The sequence below is a fragment of the Oryx dammah genome, unplaced genomic scaffold (genome assembly GCF_014754425.2).
Source record: "Oryx dammah isolate SB20612 unplaced genomic scaffold, SCBI_Odam_1.1 HiC_scaffold_1, whole genome shotgun sequence".
In the NCBI taxonomy this organism is placed as follows: Eukaryota; Metazoa; Chordata; class Mammalia; order Artiodactyla; family Bovidae; genus Oryx; species Oryx dammah.
The window spans coordinates 40909390-40929948 of NW_024070185.1; the positions used below are offsets into that span (position 1 = coordinate 40909390).

The 20559-nt window shown below is 41.0% G+C and overlaps 1 protein-coding gene and 1 pseudogene across 1 annotated transcript in view; both read left to right on the plus strand.

Annotated features, from left to right (window-relative positions):
• The window catches only part of LOC120862727 (histone-arginine methyltransferase CARM1-like), a 265923-nt gene that overhangs the window by 220451 nt on the left and 24913 nt on the right, over window positions 1-20559 (plus strand). Inside the window, 1 exon segment of the mRNA XM_040239169.1 lies at window positions 4350-4475. Coding sequence (XP_040095103.1) covers window positions 4350-4475 — 126 coding nt within the window.
• LOC120864900 lies at window positions 800-2867 on the plus strand (annotated as a pseudogene).

The following is a 20559-nucleotide window of genomic DNA, read 5'->3' on the forward strand; positions in this document are numbered from 1 at the left end:
GTAGGTGCATCCTCTCTGTATGTATGTTCAGTTGTGTCCGACTCTCTGTGACCCCATGGACTGTAGCCCACCAGGTTACATATGATTATGTATCTTTTTCATGGAATCTTTTGTTCTTCCTAGAGTTAATTGCCTTGTTTTTTTTTTTATTATTTTTCTATATACTCATGACTGATTTTTTCCATGCTTTAACAGATCTGACAGATTGCCTATCAGTGTTTATTTTGTAGGATTCTCCTGCAATTCTCTGTCCTCCTCTACCGCACGAACTGGTAGCTCTCTAGTCCTATTGTATGGCTACTCTACTTTGACTTTTGGTCATCATTTTTTGTCTTCTCTTTTTTTGATTTACACCATTCCTTTCAACAAAGAATATTTTCCAATAGCTTCTGGAGAAAGGATGCTTGAGAGTTACTTTGTTTGTTGAGTCCTTGCATTCTCGTTTTGTTAGAGAATTTTAACTTGAAAACAACTTTTACTCAGTATTTCTAAGGCATCTTTTTTTAGTATCTGGTTTCCTGTATTTCTATTGAGAAGTCCAATGCCATTCTGACTTCTGAACGTTTAGAATGGCATACTTTTTCCATCTTGATGCTTTTAGTATTTTTTCTTGAGTTCTCTTAGTGTGAGACATTTTAAATTGCCATGCTGTACATGTAGTTGTTATTTGTTTAGTTGTTAAGCCCTGTCCAACTCTTTTGTGACCCCATGGACTGTAACCTGCCAGGATCCTATGTCCATGGGATTTCCCAGGCAAACATACTGGAGTGAGTTGCCATTTCCTTCTCTAGGACATGTAATGGGTATGTTAAATCAGAAGACTCATTTTCGTCTTCTCTTGGAATTTCTCTTATATTTTACCTTTGGGGAGTTCCTCTCCTCCATTTCATCTGATATCTTTGAAATTCCTGTTAGACTTGGGCTCAGAGCTCTGAAACTTGACAAGTTTACACAGATAATGATACATTTGACTTTTCCAAAGTTGTTTAATTTCCTTGAAATTTAAAAAACTACCAGCAGCCATTACTGTTTTGACAACAGTGCTTGAGATTTAGATGGAGAAATGTGAATGATGTTGCACCCATGGTTTTTCTCTGATCACCTCTGAAAATACTATGAATGAAATGATTTGTTCAATTTTAAGAGACATCAAAGGGTACATAGCTAAAGTATGAGACCATTGACTATAGGAGGGAATTATCCCTTGAGTTTTTTTCTTTCTACTTAATAGCTCTGTGATTATGGCTGAATCATTTAAATTTCCCTGTTTCTTAGTTTTCTCATTTATAAAATAAATATAATAATAGTACCTGCTTTATATTCTTGTAAGAATTAAATGAATTAGTACATGGAAAGCCCATGGAAAGGTTCAAGACAGGGTTGACATAACCAAGAAATTTTAGATACTATTATTAGAATGATGATGATAATTACAGGATTTATAGTTTTTTTAGATGATGAGAGCTATAATGCTGATCACCACGTCTGCCTGCCCAGAAAGGCCCAACTTCAGGCATGCTAGCCTAGGTGTTTGTTTTCTACTAAAGTAAATGCCTTTCCCCCTTTTAATTGCAAATGTCAGGAACAAAATCCAAGTGTGGCTTCCTGTCATGGAGGATGGTGAGCCAGCACATAAGCATAGATTCTAATAGCACTTAAAATGATAGTAAGGTTTTACATCAACAAAGGTTGAGACTGAAAATACTAACAATAATGTGATAGGAGGATTGAATGTAGATTATTTTTCTCTGATCACCTCTGAAAATACTATGAATGAAATGATTTGTTTATGGCAAAGTTGTTTTTACAGAAAATTAAAAAATAAATGGAGAGCCTGAACTCTGAGGCAGCACAGAGCATTTCAGCTCTCTGCGGCTCGGGGACTGGTGCATGGTACGAGACGCGAGGCTGCAGCTGAGCCTCTGTATAGAAGGCATGAGAGCTTGGCAACTTCAACTGAAGCACATTGAGTGGCAACAGCAGAAGTATTGAGCAACAGTGGCAAGCAGAGCTACAGCAGATGGGAATACCATTCTGCTTCCAAACTGAAGGTGCCCATGGATCTGGGAGATCTGCAAGGCATACCCCTGCAAGGTCTCACTCCAAGGAAGATGCCAGGCATTTCAGATCAAAGTCCAGGTCCAGATCTGAATCTAAGTATGGATCCAGAAGAGGTTCTTGAAGGCATTATACAAGGTCACGCTCTCAGTCCTGCTCCCATAGTAGGTTCTATAGCAGATCTTACAGTGGAGATTATGGAAGATGACATGGCCACAGTCATCCTCCCATGTGAACTCATAGTTGTCATGTTGGCACTCAGGCAAATCTTGATCCCAACTGTTGTTGTGGAGCATTTGGGTTGAGCTTGTACACTACAGAAAGAGATCTAAGAGAAGTGTTCTCTAAATATGGCCCAGTTGCTGATGTGTGTCTATTGTATATGACCAGCAATCTAGACATTCAAGAGGGTTTTCCTTTGTATACTTGGAAAATGTTAATGATGCCAAAGAAGCAAAAGGGCTTGTCAGTGGAATTGAGCTTGATGGACACAGTATAAGCGTTGATCTCTCTTTAACAAAAAGAGCACATACCCCAACCAGGAATTTACATGAGGAGACCTAGCTGTGGCAGCTCACACCATTGAGTTTACTTACGACAGAGGATATTATTGAGGCTGTGATGGTCGGGACTATTAAAGCGTATCATATAAAGGAGGAGGAGGATGGAGAGCTGCTCAAGACAGGGGTCAGATATAGAGAAGATGGTCACCTCCTCCCTCTTATAGTTGTGGATGATACAGATCATGTTCCAGACCTTAATCATACTCACCTTGTCACTGCCGAAGCATGAAGATGAAGACTTCCTGAAATCTGCCCTAGAGTTGGGATATTGTTTGTGGACAGTACTTTTTATTATCTCCTGTTAAAAAAGTGCCTAGCGAAGTTAGGTGACTTACACCTTTTATGATGACTACTTTTGGTGGAGTTGAAATGCTGTTTTCATTGTGCATTTGTGTAGTTCAGTGCTTTGTTCAAGGTTAAGTGTTTTCAGAAAAGTATGTTTTGCATGTATTATTTTACAGTCTAAAATTTTGACTGCTGAGAAGTTTCTGCTGTATAGAACTTCATGTAAGTGGTTTTCTTCCTGAATCCAGGGTATTCTGAAGATCAAAGCCTGTGTGTAAAATGCTCCCAGTGGCAAAAAGCAACAGTACAGTTTGATTTTTACATTTCTTTCTAACGTATCAGTGCTTAGCAGAACTGTTCAGATTAGATTGTCAGTAGTAAATTCAAGACAGAAAGGCCCGTTTTCCTCCAGTCCACGAAACATACCATACTTTTTATAACTGCAATTAAGTGATAAAAATTATGCTTTATAACTCTATACTGTTAGTATTAAAACTAAAGATCTTTCAATACAGCAAATGCTTAATGCTTATATAAATGTGAATCTGTCAGCCCTTGTGTAATCTGTATTATATACAGCAGGGAATGAGTTACACAATGTATGCCTTCAAAAAAGCTATTTCTTAAAGCTGTTACAAGGGGATAATGGTCTTTCAACTAGTTATCAGCAAGTGATGAATACATTCCACCACAAATGTGCTCTTGATCTAGCTTTAAGACTGTATGGAAGAACTGGGTGCTTCAGAGTTTGAGAAAAAAGAAGGGAGCACCATACCTGTGTTGTGAATGATCTGAGGACTTTGTTCATTTTTTAAATATTATATTCAGGTCCCCTTTGCTTACCAAAGGAGGCCAGTTTCATGCAAAAGTTTTGAGGACTGTGTTTAAATAAACACAAATGAAAAGAGTAAATAAATGAATGAATGACAGAAATGCCCAGATTTCTAAGCACCAGGCATAGAGAAAGGAAAAAGTCAATAGCTGAGAAGGCCAGTCAACCAGCTTAAAGGCCTCACCTAAGACTGTAAGCTTTCATTACAGTATAGCTTTGTGACTTGCTATGCTGGGAGGGATTGGGGGCAGGAGGAAAAGAGGACGACAGAGGATGAGATGGCTGGGTGGCATCACCGACTCAATGGACGTGGGTTTGGGTGAACTCTGGGAGTTGGTGATGGACAGGGAGGCCTGGCATGCTGCAATTCATAGGGTTGCAAAGAGTCTGACACGACTGAGCGACTGAACTGAACTGATGATAGTATCTTATATCCCCTCCAATCTGCTGCCTAGTTTTCTTATCACTACTTTGAGGCAGCTTTACACATTAGCCTGTTGTGTGGTAACTGAGATGGAATGCAAGAATGGAACCAGTTCAGTGACAAGTGAGCATCTTCAATCAGAAGGCAGTAGATGTCAACTTTGAGCCTGTTGTCTTTTACTCAATAGGAATGATGTTCCCAACGTTCAGTGACATCCACTTGGCCCCCTTTTCTGATGAGCAGCTGTACATGGAAAACCGCTCCAGAGCCAACTTTTGGTAATGTTCTTTTCTCTCTTCTTCTCCTTTTCAGAGTAAACCAGTGTTCCTAAACTGTTGACACAGTGGGTCATAAGTTGGGGGCAGGGACTGACCTGGGCACTGAAGGAAGTTTAGCAGCTTTCTTGGCATGTATTACTGGATGCCAAAGGCACCTTCCCACTAGTGTGCCAACCAAAAATGTCTCCAGACATTGCCGAACATCCCCTTGGAAGGCAAAATCACCCCTTGATGAAAGTTACTGAAATAGAAGTGAAAGTGTTAGTTGCTTAGTCGTGTCTGACTCTTTGAGACCACAAGGACTGTAGCCTACCAGGCTTCTCTGTCCTTGGACTTCTCCAGGCAAGAATGCTGGAGTAGGTAGCCATTCCCTTCTCCAGGGAATCTTGCTAACACAGGGATTGAATCTGGGTCACCCCCATTGTAAGCAGATTTTTTTTTTTTTTTTTTTTACCATCTGAGCTACCAGAGAAGCCCCTGAAATAGACAAATAAGGGAGCTACCATTCAAAATACTGCCCTAGTGCTAAAGTTAATAGCATCCTCCCCTGCCTACCATTTCCTCTTTCCACTTCTCCACCTATTCCTTTGACCCAAAACTATGGTTTCTGCAAGAACATGCCTTTGTCAGAGAACAGATCAATCTATATATCAATCTATATATCAATCTCCTTGATGTAAAGGAGTTGATCAAAAAATTTTGGAGCTTCCCTACTATTTAGCTGGTGACTTTGGGGCAGTTCATGTCACCCTCCAGACTTGATTTCTTCATTTGTAAAATGAAAGCTAACATAAAACCCCTGACAGTTTGACCATGTTAAGTTACCATTCCTTCTGCCTTTCTTTTTTACTTATTTAGTTTTGGCTGCACTGGGTCTTTGTTGCTGTGTGCACACTTTCTCTTATTTCAGCAGATGGTCTCTAGTGCGGGCTCAGGAGTTCTGACGCAAGGGTTTAGTTGCTCTGTGGCATGTAGGGTTTTCCTGGACCAGGGATCAAACCCATGTCCCCTGCATCGGCAGGCAGATTCCCAACCACTGGACCACAAGGAAGTCCTCCTTCTGCCTTTCTTTCATGAGATTGGTTTTTAGAAGGAGAAGAGGAGAATGATGGTGTTGGACCCATGAGAGGGAGAAACAGAATAGACACCATCTGAGTGCAAATGTTAGGTGTGTAGGAAGGAGCGCAGGTGTGGACACGTGGATTAGGATGCATGCTAAAGTAGAACCTTTGCGTTCTGGCTGAAGTATGCAGAGCTGTTCAGCAGAGATGTCCAAAGTTGATTTCCAGGACTTTTTCTTGGTAATGCCATCTTCTGGTGCAGGAGAAGCAAATAGGAGATGCTTTGGTTTCCTGGGTTATATAGAGTTCTGTGAGGAGTGAAATCAGAGAGTTACGATTTTTCTTTCTCCCCAGTTTTTTCTTGCAAAATTGGCTTTCTTACTATGGAGTCTGCTTAATCTGTAATTATGAAACAACAAGCCAGACTTTCCAATGGGGATGAATGGCCTCTTAGTGTATGAGTATGTGTGTGCTTAGGGGGTAGCGATTATGCCATGTTAAGGTCATATAGACCCTAAATATTTCTATTTTAAATGCAAAAGTTGGAGAGATAGGAGTTTCAGGTGACAGAGTATGCCAGACTTATAGGGGAGGTTAATTGTCCAGGCATTTCTTATGTGACCTCCCAACCATACCATCTGCTGCCATCTTACTTATTAATACCTGGACAATATTAACAATCATGGCTGTCTCCCCATCAAACCTGCAAACATGCTGCTATTCATTCCATCAGAAAAAAAAAATTTTTTTTCTTATACCTCACTTCTCCAGTCAGCCACCACTTAACTTATTGCAGTGAAGTTCCTCAGAAGAGCTGTCTGTATTTCATGGTCTCTAGTCACATCCCTCGGCCTCCACTTTGATTTTTCTCCAAACATTTTACCTAAAGCATTTTTTCCAAGGTGGCCAGTGCCCTGACCTCCACACTGCTAAATCCTGTGGTCATTTATCACTTCTCAACTTATGTAACTACCAGCATTTGAGCAGCATTTGAAACATATTTGCCCCACATTCTTTTTTTTAGTTTATTTTTAATTGGAGGATAATTGCTTTACAGTGTTGTCTTGGTGTCTGGTTTACCGTGAATCAGCCCTAAAAATACATATGTACCCTTCCTCTAGAGCCTCCCTCCCACCACTGCATCCCAGCCCTCTAGGTCATCAGCAGAGCACCCTTGCCCCATATTCTTTTGATTTTTTTTCTTCTGCTTCTGTGGTCCCTTTCTCAACCAGCCTTTCTCAGGTCATTACTTGTCTCCTCAACCTCTTAATGTTGGAATTGCCCCAGCATGCAGCCTGTAGACATCTCTGTCCACAGAATTCCCCTTGATGATTCCTACAGTTCAAATACCATCTCTATGCTCATGGTTTTTCAGTGTATCTCCCCAACTCAGACTTGTCCTGTGAACTCCGTACTTTTCCACAGCAAGTGCCTCTTGGATATCTCACCATGTGCAAAATGTAACTCCTGACCTTACCCACTCACGCCCACACCTGCTCTACCCACAGTATCCCCACCTCAATTGCTGACAACTTTATCTTCCTAATAATTCAGGTCCAAAATCTTGAAGGCCTTATTTCTTTGTCCTCTATGCCTAAACCATCAGTAAATTATGTTGGTTTTACTTTTAAAAACATTTGACCTTTGAAGAAGTCATGTTTGAACTGTGTGTGTCCACTTATATGTGGATTGTTTTCAATAAATACATTCTGTAGTTTTACATATGAATCTGCAGCTATGAAACCACGGATGCAGAGGGCTGACTATAAATTTAACCAAGGAGTCTTAGCTATGGGTGTGCCAACAACTCCGTGCCATGTTGTCCAAGGGAGACTCTGACCAGTCCCCCTATGTGCACTGATTCCTCTGGATCCCAACTGTGCCATCTCTCATCTGTTATTGCAGCAGCTCTTCACCTATCTATCCCAACATCCTTACAACCTTCCAGTAGGTCCCACCTAATCTGGTTTCTCATTTCCGACTGTTGTGTCCACTGCGCTCCAGCCACCCAGGCTTCCCTTCTCATCCTTAGGCATACCCAACTCACCCCCTTCTTATGGCCTTGCATGTGCTGACCCTCCTCTGGGATACTTTTCCCTCTGAAGTCACATGGCTAATTCCTTCACCACATGTCTTTGTTAAATGCACCTTCTCAATAGGACCTGCCCTGACCAGTGCATTTAAAGTGGCAGCCGTACCACTCCCAATCACACCTTGCCTGCTCATTGTTTCCCCCCACAGTGCTTACCACTTCCTAAAAGATACATCGTTCATTTCTTTATTATTGTTTATTGTCTGTATCCCTCTGCATAGAACATAAGCACTGCAAGAGCTGGAATTCTGTTACATGGTAGGCCCCCAGAAAATATTTCTGAATAATAGAAACTCCTATAATCTCAAGCATGTATGGAAATAATTACCACTAAGATTTTAGTTGATATCATTTTCATTTTTCTTTTGCTTTATAAAATTAGAATAATACCATAAATACATTTTATAGCACTTTTAAAAACTTGATCAGTGCCTTATTGACACATTCTCATCTCTTTTAGATATTCTATTGCTACAGGTTATTTCTTTTGTGGCTATCTCATAATTTATTGACTTAAGCTCCAGTGTTGGATATTAAATTATTTAATTACTCCTTTAACCCTGTGGGCTTCCTAGTGGCTCAGTTGGTGAAGAATCCACTTGTAATGCAGGAGACCTGAGTTTGCTCCCTGGGTCAGGAAGCTCCCCTGGAAAAGGAAATGGCTACCCATTCCAGTATTTTTGCCTGGGAAATCCAATGGACAGAGGAGACTTGCAGGCTACAGTCCATGGCATCGCAAAAGAGATGAACATGACTTAGCGACTAAGCCACTACCACTACCATTTTAATTCTATTCCTTCTATTAGAAAACACCACTAAGGTATTGTTCCTATATTCCACAAGCATATAGAATTTTATAGACCTCTACACCCTAAATTCTATAGGAAGCAGCAAGGAAGTGAATATCCTATTATAGAAATCTTGTGCATTCTGATTATTACCTTACAATAAATAGCTAAAAGAAGAATCACTGGACCAAAAGATGTGAAGAATGAACTTTAAAAAACTTATTCTTATATGTTGCCAAATTGCCCTGTAGAGAAGTTTCACCAATTAACACTTCCACCAGTGGTATATGAGAATGTCTGTTGAGTCTTGCCCATACGGGCTATGTTTTGTTAAATGCCAATTTGATTTGCAAAAAAAATGGTGGCCAATTTATTTTTAATCTGTATTTCTTTGATAGCTAGTACATTTGAATGGTTTTATTTTCAGTCAACAGACACACAAAGTTTTTTAATATATAGTTATCAAAATTCATAGGCTTCACTCTGCTTCTACTTCCCCTCCCTGTATAAGGAAGTTTCTGCTTTAGATTGCTAGTGTGCGGGTCCTTTCTTGCATGGATCCAAGGAACAGGTAGTGAAAGCTTGCGTGATTTTCAGTTTCCATTAGAAGAAGCAAAGAAGTGGAAATGCTGGCTGAGAGAAGGAGGTGGGTGTAAGCAGTGAGTCTGTGTATGCTCTGCAGGAGTGAGCTGAGAGATTGAGGAATAATTAACAAAGTAAATAAGATCACCAGACACAATTCATCATCAGTCCTCAACTGACTTAATATCAACAACACTCGACACCTTTGAGTCTTCACTTCTGGAGCCTAAGCCCAATTTCCCTCCTTCTTTATTGGCGCCAAGTCTCCTTTGCTGACTGTTCCTCCTGACTCAAATCTTCCTTGTTAGACTGACTCCAGGTTAGTTCTTAGATGTCTTCTGGTTTCTGTCTGTGCTCACTTTCTTAATGATCTCATTTAGGCTCTTGGCAGTAAATACTCTCTTTATGTTGACATGTCTCATAATTAGAACTCCAGGCCAGACTTCTCCCCAGAACCATAGACCTTGGATGTCCAGCAATCTTGATTCCAGCTTGTAATTCTTCCAGCCCAGCATTTCACATGATATACATGTGAAATGTATATACAGCCTGTTGTACTTCTTTCCGAATTTTGAACCAGCTGGTTGTTCCATGTCTGGTTCTAACTGTTCCTTCTTGTCCTGCATACAGGTTTCTCAGGTAAGGTGGTCTGGTAGCCCCAGCTGTTTAAGAGTTTCCCACAGTTTGCTGTAATGCACATAGTCATAGGCTTTTGCATAGTCAATGAGGCAGAAGTAGGTACTTTTCTGGAATTCCCTTGCTTTCTATACCATCCAACAAATGTTGCCAATTTGATGTCTGGTTCCTCTGCCTTTTCTAAACCCAGCTTGTAAATTCTGCATTCACGTACTGCTGAAGCCTAGCTTGAAGGACTTTGCGCATAGCCTTACTAACGTGAAAAATGAGTGTAACTATAAGGTAGTTTGAACATTCTTCAGCATTGCACTTTTTTGGGGTTGAAATGAAAAGTGACCTAGCTCATCATAATTGTTCAGTACATTTTGGCTAACTAGAAGACAAATGCATTATTTATAAGAATTCCTTATATATTAAGGATATTAAGACTTTTCTTTTTTTCAGTTGAACCTGGATTCTAGACTCAGCTCTATGACCAGTCAGATGTGTGACCTTGGGGGCCTAGTTCTGGAAGATGCTTTCTTTCTCTAGTGCTCAAGTGAACAACAAACCACAGGTGACAAGTTCTTCGGTACTTCGGATATTAAGACTTTGTTGTATTTTCTTCAGACTTTTCACTTCACTTTGTAATATTCTTTGTGGTGGTTTTTATCACAAAAGAAGTTAGAAACTTTTATGTATGTAAATCTCCCAGTATTTTCTTTTACAATTTCTTTCTTTTCCTTTATTTGAAAAAAGGCTTCCCCACTCTAACTTTGGTATTCACTTCCTTCTTCTTTTATATTTTACTTCTTTCACTTAACCTTCTTTCAAATATGCATTTAACTCTAAATTCATTTTAATTTAAATATGCAGTATGCATATATCTTAACTGTTTTTAAATAACGAGTCATGGGCTTTTCTGTAAATAGACAAGATTACTACATTCTGATGTTAGTAGCAGTCACCTACAAAATTAAAATTTTCTTTTCTCACTTGACTAAGATTTTTTTGCCCTTATTAATTAAGACTGAAAAGTATCTCTTCAGAGTAGGGCTCAGTCATGAACAATCATTATTCTCAGCTGTAAAACTTCTTTATGTGATAGGTACTACTGACATTACTGAAAATAATTGGTTCAGTGGGTGCAAACCAAGGTCTTTAAATACAAATTTTAATGGATTCTTGTAAATAAATATGTGAGAAAAATATATACATAGTAACAATTAAGAGGAGTAACCAGATATTCTCAAGAAGTTTGAGATGGTGCTCGTTTACCTTGTTATATTTATTGCAGTTATAGAAAATACAAATGTAGGCAAGTGTGTCCGTGCATGCTTAATCCTCAGTCATATCTGAATCTTTGTAACCCTGTAGACTGCAGCCTGCCAGGCTCCTCTGTCCATGGACACAGGCAAGTAGGCAGTAGTTAAACACTATTAATAGATAAATCAGACTCTGGAGCCAGATTCAACTGCATTTGATTCTCGGTTCTATCCATTACTAACTGTAAACACTTAGCCAAGTTAATCTAACTTCTCTTAGACCCAATGTATTTATAAAAATTTTTATATTTATGTGTTTATTTATTTGGCTGTGTCAGGTCTTAGTTGCAGCAAGTGAAATCTTCCTGTGGGATCTAGTTCCCTGACCAGGGATTGAACCTGGCCCCCCTGTATTGGGAGCACAGTCTTCGCCACTGGACCACCAGGCAAGTTCCCTTATTTATAAATTAAAGATATCAGTGTTATCTACCTGGGGAATGGGGAGTTTCAATTTAGGGCTGGGTCCTCTCCTTATACTATCATAGCCCTTTCTTTACAGGCCAGTGTAAGGGTTTTACCAGGTGCTGAATATTTCTCTCCCAGTTGTACATTCAGGGACTGAGATAATCACCACAGGGTAGGGAAGTACTCATTGGACACCATGTGCAGTAGACTTGGTCAGACCTTCCTCTGCTACCTTCATAAGCTGTTACCAACCAGAGGGATTCTAAAATTTCTCATATCAATGTGACTTCTTACCTCACATTCCTCAAAAGAATCTGGATAGTCTCCTTTCTCCAACACAGTTGCTTTTCCACAGAGCAGATTTGGGAATTGTTTCCTATATTTTCCTGTGATGGCACTGCAGATCCCGCCCTCAGGGGACTGAGTTTCCACTTCAGTCATGGGCCAGTGGTCACTGCATCCAAACATCAGATCTGGACACTGGGTGAGGGACCAAATCTCCCTTGTGACAGTTGACGTCATCCTGCTCATAAGTTAACAAATTTTATGTTGTTGTTGTTGTTGTTACAGAGTTTGAGTACTATCCTAGTGATTCTGCATCTGTTTCACCTCTCTGATAACACTAGGATCTCTTAGCAACCAGCACAGATGCCTCTGGGTCAGGGTTCCCTGACTGTCACTCTAGTCTTGCTGTCCAACACAGTAATTATGTCATTCTTGCCTGTGATGGTTAATTACTGCTTTCTTGCTTCTTACATTCTGAACTTCTATCCAGGTGGTGCTCATTCAGACCACGGTGTAATGGCCACGTGCTGTGTCCCTGTCCTTTTTGTACTGAGAATGACCACCTTAAATGTCTCAAAAATGCCTCTGCCTTCTCCTGGCTTGTTCCCTGTTATCTTTAGGAAATGAGAGTTTCCTGGACTTTGCCTGAGAAAAGTTAGGTGAACATTCTTAGGTCTTCCACAGTAAATCCACCTAGCTTTTCCACCTCTCTGAGCCTTTAGACCCCTTCTTCAATACTATGCCACAATGAATATATTATAAAGCAGTTTTCCTCCAATTAAAAAATAAATTCAAAAAATTACTATGCTGAAGAGATTCTGGAATCTCCATCTCATTAACTACAGGCCATCATGATGACAGTTCTTCACAATGACATCCCCGGAGACTGTTAATAATGGTATCTGCTAGAATGTTGAATCCTCTGAGTGCCTTGTCAATAAGACCTACAAAACCTTCTAGAACTAACACCCCCAAAAGATGTCCTTTTTATCATAGGGGACTGTAATGCAGAAGTAGGAAGTCAAGAGATACCTGGAGTAACAGGCAAATTTGGCCTTGGAGTACAAAATGAATCAGGACAAAGGCTAACAGAGTTTTGCCAAGGAAACACACTGGTCATAGCAAATACCCTCTTTCAACAGCACAAGAGAAGATTCTACACATGGACATAACCAGATGGTCAATACCAAAATCAGATTGATTATATTCTTTGCAGCCAAAGATGGAGAAGCTCTATACAGTCAGCAAAAACAAGACCGGGAGCTGACTGTGGCTCAGATCATGAACTCCTTATTGCCAAATTCAGACTTAAATTGAAGAAAGTAGGGAAAACCACTAGACCATTCAGGTATGACCTAAATCAAATCCCTTACAAGTATACGCTGAAAGTGACAAATAGATTCAAGGGATTAGATCTGATAGAGTGCCTTAAGAACTATGGACAGAGGTTCGTGACATTGTACAGGAGGCAGGGATCAAGACCATCCCCAAGAGAAAGAAATGCAAAAAGGCAAAATGGTTGTCAGAGGAGGTCTTACTAATAGCTGAGAAAAGAGAAGCTAAAGGCCAAAAAAGAAAAGGAAATATATATAACCATTTAAATGCAGAGTTCCAAAGAATAAAAAGGAGAGATAAAGCCTTTCTCAGTGATCAGTGCAAAGAAATAGAGGAAAACAATAGAATGGGAAAGACTCGAGATCTCTTCAAGAAAATTAGAAATACCAAGGGAGTGTTTCATGCAAAGATGTGAAAGGTTGTTGCTGAACCACGAAAGATGCTGGGATTCTTGGCCTCTGGAGGAGAGGAATTCAATCCGTGAACAGTGAGGAGGCTTGATCACTCAGAGCTTTCGTGTAGTAAAGTTTTATGAAAGTATAAAAGGGATAGAGAAAGCTTCTGACATAGACATCAGAAGAGGGCAGAAAGAGTGTCTCCCTGCTTGTCTTTAGCTGGATGTTACATAGCTCCTCAGTCAATTCAGTCGCTCAGTCATGTCTGACTCTTTGCGACCCCATGAATAGCAGCACGCCAGGCCTCCCTGTTCATCACCATCTCCCGGAGTTCACTCAGACTCATGTCCATCGAGTCCGTGATGCCATCCAGCCATCTCATCCTCAGTCGTCCCTTTATCCTCCTGCCCTCAATCCTTCCCACCATCAGAGTCTTTTCCAATGAGTCAACTCTTCTCATGAGGTGGCCAAAGTACTGGAGTTTCAGCTTTAGCATCATTCCTTCCAGACAAATCCCAGGGTTGATCTCCTTCAGAATGGACTGGTTGGATCTCCTTGCAGTCCAAGGGACTCTCAAGAGTCTTATCCAACACCACAGTTCAAAAGCATCAATTCTTTGGTGCTCAGCCTTCTTCACAGTCCAACTCTCACATCCATACATGACCACAGGAAAAACCATAGCCTTGACTAGATGGACCTTAGTCGGCAAAGTAATGTCTCTGCTTTTGAATATGCTATCTAGGTTGGTCATACATAGCTCCTAGTAGTCTGCTAATTAAAGAAAATGTCTGAAAACTCAGAGAATGGCACCAAGCCCCTCACCCACAAGATGCATTTTGAGATAACCTTGGCCCCAGGTGAGTCATCCCCGGCCATAAAATGATTGACTTGAATCTTGAAGAAAGGCAGATTTCCGTACAAATATATGGTTTCATTAACATAGATTGAGAAAACAGTGTATGAGTATAACATACTGGTTTGTCAAGTTGGTTCTGAGCCTGAGCCTTTAGGCAGAACTGTCTTGAAACAGAGTCTGGGGTAAATACATAGCACATTAACATAGCTTAAGACAAACATTTCCATAAGAGAAACACATTGGTTGGCTCAAAGTTTGAGAAAAGTTCAGGTGAAACCAGGTGCCCTTATGACAACACAGAATTTTAAGAGAAACCTCTTTTTAAATTTATATAGAGAAGGGGAAAAAATGTAACACTAGTTTGTTTCCTCCTGCCTTGATGGTGTGGACCTAACAGAAGCAGAAGATATTAAGAAGAGGTGGCAAGAAGAACTATACAACAAAGATCTTCATGACCCAGATAACCATGATGGTGTGATCACTCACCTAGAGGCAGACATCCTGGAATGCAAAGTCAAGTGGGCCTTAGGAAGCATCACTATGAACAAAGCTAGTGGAGATGATGGAATTCCAGCTGAGTTGTTTCAAATCCTAAAAGATGATGCTATGAAAGTGCTGTACTCAATATGCTAGCAAATTTGGAAAACTCAGCAGTGGCCACAGGACTGGAAAAGTTCAGTTTTCATTCCAATCCCAAAGAAAGGCAATGCCAAAGAATGCTCAAACTACTGCACAATTACACTCATTTCACATGGTATCAATGTAATGCTCAAAATTCTCCAAGCCAGGCTTCAACAGTACATGAACCGTGAACTTCCAGATGTTCAAGCTGGATTTAGAAAAGGCAGAGGAATCAGAGATCAAATTGCCAACATCTGTTGGAGCATCGTAAAAGCAAGACAATACCAGGAAAGCATCTACTTCTGCTTTATTGACTATGCCAAAGCCTTTGACTGTGTGGATCAAAACAAACTGTGGAAAATTCTTCAAGAGATGGGAATACCAGACCACCTGACCTGCCTCCTGAGAAATCTGTATGCAGGTCAAGAAGCAACAGTTAGAACTGGACATGGAACAACAGACTGGATCCAAATTGGTAAAGGAGTCCGTCAAAGCTGTGTATTGTCACCCTGCTTATTTAACTTCTATGCAGAGTACATCCTGTGAAATGCCAGGCTGGAGGAAGCACAAGCTGGAATCAATATTGCCGGGAGAAATATCAATAACCTCAGATATGCAGATGACACCACCCTTATGGCAGAAAGTGAAGAAGAACTAAAGAGCCTTTTGATGAAAGTGAAAAAGGAGAGTGAAAAAGCTGCCCTAAAATTTGACATTAAAAAAGCTAAGATCATGGCATATGGTCCCATCACTTCATGGCAGGTAGATGGGGAAACAATGGAAACAGTGTCAGACTTTATTTTTTTGGGCTCCAAAATCACTGCAGATGGTGACTGCAGCCATGAAATTAAAAGAGACTTGCTCCTTAGAAGAAAATCTAGGCCAAACTAGACAGCATATTAAAAAGCAGAGACATTACTTTGTTGACAAAGTCTGTCTAGTCAAGGCTATGGTTTTTCCAGTAGTCATGTATGGATGTGAGAGTTGGACCATAAAGAAAGCTGAGTGCTGAAGAATTGATGCTTTTGAACTGTGGTGTTGGAAAAGACTCTTGAGAGTCTCTTGGACTGCAAGGAGATGAAACCAGTCCATCCTAAAGGAAATCAGTCCTGAATATTCATTGGAAGGACTGATGCTGAAGCTGAAACTCCAGTACTTTGGCCACCTGATATGAAGAACTGACTGTTTGGAAAAGACCCTGATGCTGGGAAAGATTGAAGGCAAGAGGAGAAGGGGACGATAGAGGATGAGATGGTTGGAAGGCATCACTGACTGACGGACATGAGTTTGAGTAAACTCCGGGAGTTGGTGATGGACAGGGAAGCCTGGCGTGCTGCAGTCCATGGGGTTGCAAAGAGTCAGACGTGACTGAGTGACTGAACTAGCCTGATATATGCTGCCCTCCAAATCCCCAATCCCACCCTTAAAATCCACTCCAGTACCTATTTCCATGGTTCTTAGCAGAAAATATTAACCAGCTTCTGCAACGTTTTGTTGTGTAAGTTATCTCCTCCTGGAGTAGGAATATACTTAATGCTCATTCTGTCCTAGAGTTACCAGCTTGACAGCAATGCAGGGCCATTAGCCTGGAGGAGGTGAGCAACAGTGCAGTGGATTTTAACCTACCAGTAATTCCATCTTGAGAGTCTACATTCAGGGACCATCCCAACCATATTGTCTTAACTTGGGTTCCCCAGGAATCAGGGTCTTAGGCGAAGCTCATAAGCTATTTTATTAATGTATGCAGAAGAGAAGGGGTTCACACAGGATGAATTGTTTGGATGCCATCACCGACTTGATGGACATGAGTTTGAGCAAATTCCAGGAGTTTGTGATGGACAGGGAAGCCTGGAGTTTTGCAGTCCACGCGGTCGTGAAACATCAGACATGACTTAACAACTGAACTGATGCAGTCCCGGTGAAACAAGAATGAGGAGAAACCAGAGTGAGGCAAGGAAGGAGGCAGAACTAATGCAAAAGTGCCTTTCTGAGCTGATCACCACCAGGTAGCAAATACCGAGAGATTGCTGGATCCCTCAGGACCATCTTCAGGAAGTCACGTGAAGTACATGTCGGGACCGTTTATATAGAGGATTGGAAAGAAGTGGATTCACCCATTGGCTCTTACCTCTTCATTGGCCAGCTGTTTACTCCTTAACGTTTAGTAGTCTGAACTTCTGGTTGTGTGTGCAGGGACACCAAGTTCGGGTCACGGCACCTCATGTCCCGCAGTCTGCAGGGGCCCTCAGAGCAGGAGGGGAGAGCTCATGGTGCAGGTCTGAGGTGAGGCACTGCTGGGTCGTGCTCACACAGAGTCAGGTGAACCCACACCTTGACACGGAGGAACTGAGCTGACCTTTAAAAGGTCATAGTATACCACTTAAGGAACCGAAAGAGATTTCCCAGTTTCCTTTTCAGAGTATTTTGAGTGATGATGAGCACTCATCATGCTTGACAAAGAGCAGGTAGAGTGATGGCAGGAAGGCCAGTGGTAGAGGGCCTGTAGTCAGTTGTTCTTTACAGAAATTGGAATCTGTGCTTGCAAAAGGACAAGGGAAGATGAATGTAAGCAGAATCCTGCCACAGATGGTGAGAGCTCCTTTCTTGCACCTCTCCTCTCTGACTCTACTGAATGCCTTCTTGACCATGGTGTGGCTGATACTATCTTGAAGGGAATCCATTCCACTGAATGGACAAGCTGCTCAATTCTACCATGAAGGCACTGGATGGGTTTGTTCCTGGGCCAATCGTGCCCCCAAACTGAAATTTCTACTAAAGGTACTTTTGGTAAAGCTAGAGTTTTAGGCCTTCTGGTCTTTCCCAAAAATATGTTTGGCCCAGATAGTCACTAGTTCATAGAAGTACCATGTGGACCAAAGAAGAATATTTCAAATTACCACGAGATACAGCCAGATTTTAACTGGAAGCCAAATATATGCACAAAGCATCACAGAGAACTTCAGCAGGAATGCCACCAGCAATGTAACCATGTTTGGACTTTCATATACCACTCTTCCTGTTTCATTTATATCACAGTGATTCCTGGAACTGTAGTCTTCTTTCAGCTACCCAGTATTTCTTCTTGATATTTCCTATGCTGCTCCTTTTATGTCTGCAGCTCTTGAACTCACTGACTTTTGCTCATGACATAGACCTCAGTATTCATCTTTTTGGTAACCTGTATCAGATCCATTGCTCTTCCATAATACTCTGCTGCTGGGCCTGTACAAATCCAGATCTGTGTAGTCAGGGATATACTGTTTCAATTTCTGGATCCTCTGGCATCAGAGTGGTCCATTTCCAGACAGAGTTCAAGTTCAGCAGACATTACTTCATCATCCCTGGGTCTGGTTCTACACACTCTAAGCCAAAGCACTTTAATTCCATACGCACAGAATTAGAACTCCCCTGAATTAGGCAAACTATTCATCAGAATTATATTCATGACACATATGACAGACTCTTATTAGCTATTTTCTATTTAGTTAAGACTCTTGTAGTTTTAAGTGACAAAAACAAAAAAAGAAAGAATGAAACAATGATTTATCGAAAAAGAATATTTTTGGCTAATGGATCTTAAAAGCCCGAGAGTAGATTCAGCTTCTCAGGCACAAATGGATCACAGGGCACAGACACTCATTGGGTTCAGGTCTCTCTCTACCCATCAGCTCAACTCCATTCTTGGAGAGGGCTCTTCCCTCATGGCAGTAATGTGGTTTCCAACAAAGGTGGATTTATAGACTCAGAGCTCCATGGCCTCTTCTCTGTTGCAATAGTTTGAACAAAAGTCTTTCACTTGACTATCCTGGGGTCTCATGCTTAACCCTGGGGTCATCATCAAGGACAAGGAGATAAGATACTCTGATTGGCTACAACTCAGCTACGTAGCAGACTTTATTGTTGAGGGCAGAATCAAGACCATCCAAACACCAAGAACTGAGAGTGAGACGAGGTGTCTTTCAGAAGAAAATCTGGTGCTACAACCCAAAGAGGAAACTATTTGCTGGGTAGAATGAACAAAAGTGTCCCCCATAGTTGTCTTGATGCAGTGTTTCTTCTGATCCGTTTCTGTGGCCCTGTTCTCATGCAAACCAGTAATGTCTAGATTCCTGTTGGTACACTGAGCAATGCTCCATGGATTCCTTTACAGAATTCCTGGCTATCCCTGTCTTCCTAGGAAAGAGACAGCCTGAAGCTTGGTTTCTTTTAAAGCCTGTGCATCCATTTCCCTTTCTGCTTTATACTAAAAAAAAAAAACCTATTTTTACAAATGCAAAAGCATATAAATACAACGCATGTAAAGTATAAGCCATTTACTTTGCTGGGGTTTAAGCCAGTAGAACCAGAGACATAATGAGCTGAGCATCTTTATAGATATACCACTTTACAGAATGGTATGTCTACATGCTACTGATGTAGAAAATTGTCAAAAACAACCAAGCTTCAAGTCCTGCTATATAAAAGGAATGGATAAGAAATAAAGACACAATATGTTTCTAGACACGTATCTTTCTCCTACCAGGCATTCCCAGCAGGCCAGTCCAACCACACCCTCTTAGGCTACATCGTCAGCATTGTGTGTGGCTTAGGTGACATTCTTAGATCCTTGCTTGTGTCTCCTGTTTCTTCAGGTTATAGGTGTTTCTCCTCAGGTTAGCATATTGTGCGTCCTTGCTCAGTCGTGTCTGGCTCTTTGCAACCCCATGGACTGTAGCTCACCGGGGTTAGCATGTCACTGGTGGTTAATTTTGGTAGAACATATTCCACTAAATGCCCCAAAGTTGCTTAATTGTCAAACAGCAGAAAAGGGTTATCCTTCCTCCCTTACTTTTCTCCCTTCTCTTTCTTTCTTTCCTTCTTTTTTTTTTTTTTTTGCCTTTCTAAAGGAAGGAAGTTTTTAATGGAGAAGTCTGAATTTTTTGTTGTTGTTGTTCAGAATAGAAGGAGGAAGCAAAGATTCTTAATATTAGAGTATAGTTGATTTACAATGTTGTGTTAGTTTCAGAGATTTTTATTATAGGGAAACGTCTCAGTTATGCTTTGAGAACATGTGTCCATATTAGCAAGACAAAGGAGTGTGTGCATTAGAGAAACCGCCACTGTTAACTTCTGCAAGAGAATCTGGCTGGCAGGGGGTGGTGGGCTGTACCACCATCCTTCAAATACAGGTCCAGGACACTGTGACAGGAGGAGAGATGTGAAGAAGGAGAAAGGACAAAGGACAATGGTAAGTCAGAGGAGAGGCAAGAACCAAAGAGACGCCAGAGGAAGGATTCTCATGGATGCTTTTCTGGGTTCAGCTCTGTATGGAGACCTTGGAGAGGCTGATATGATGGCGAATGGCTGGGCTCTTTCTCTGTAGTCTGCTTGTGTTTAGGTATAGCCAGTGTAAGATTGTTTTCCTTCTGGACTGTACCTGCAAGACTTTTCAAGATGTTGCATGTATTATGGTGGAGAAGAGGAGATGGGGACACTTGAAATTTGAAGTCAGGACAAAAAAAAATGCATGTATACTCTACCTTATGCACTCAAAAGAGGCCATAAGCTAACCTGGAAAATAGAACCCACATATGATAAAAACAATGGAAATTATCTCCAGCTTCCAAGTCAACAGATTCGTTTGCTGATCCATCCCCGACAATGTATCTTAGGAGATCCAGAACGATGCCAACTCCCATCTGCTTTAATTATCTTCTGATGCATTTCAGAACGAGGTTGGAGATTTCTAAGAATTGGAAATATAGTCCAGCCAGAAAAAT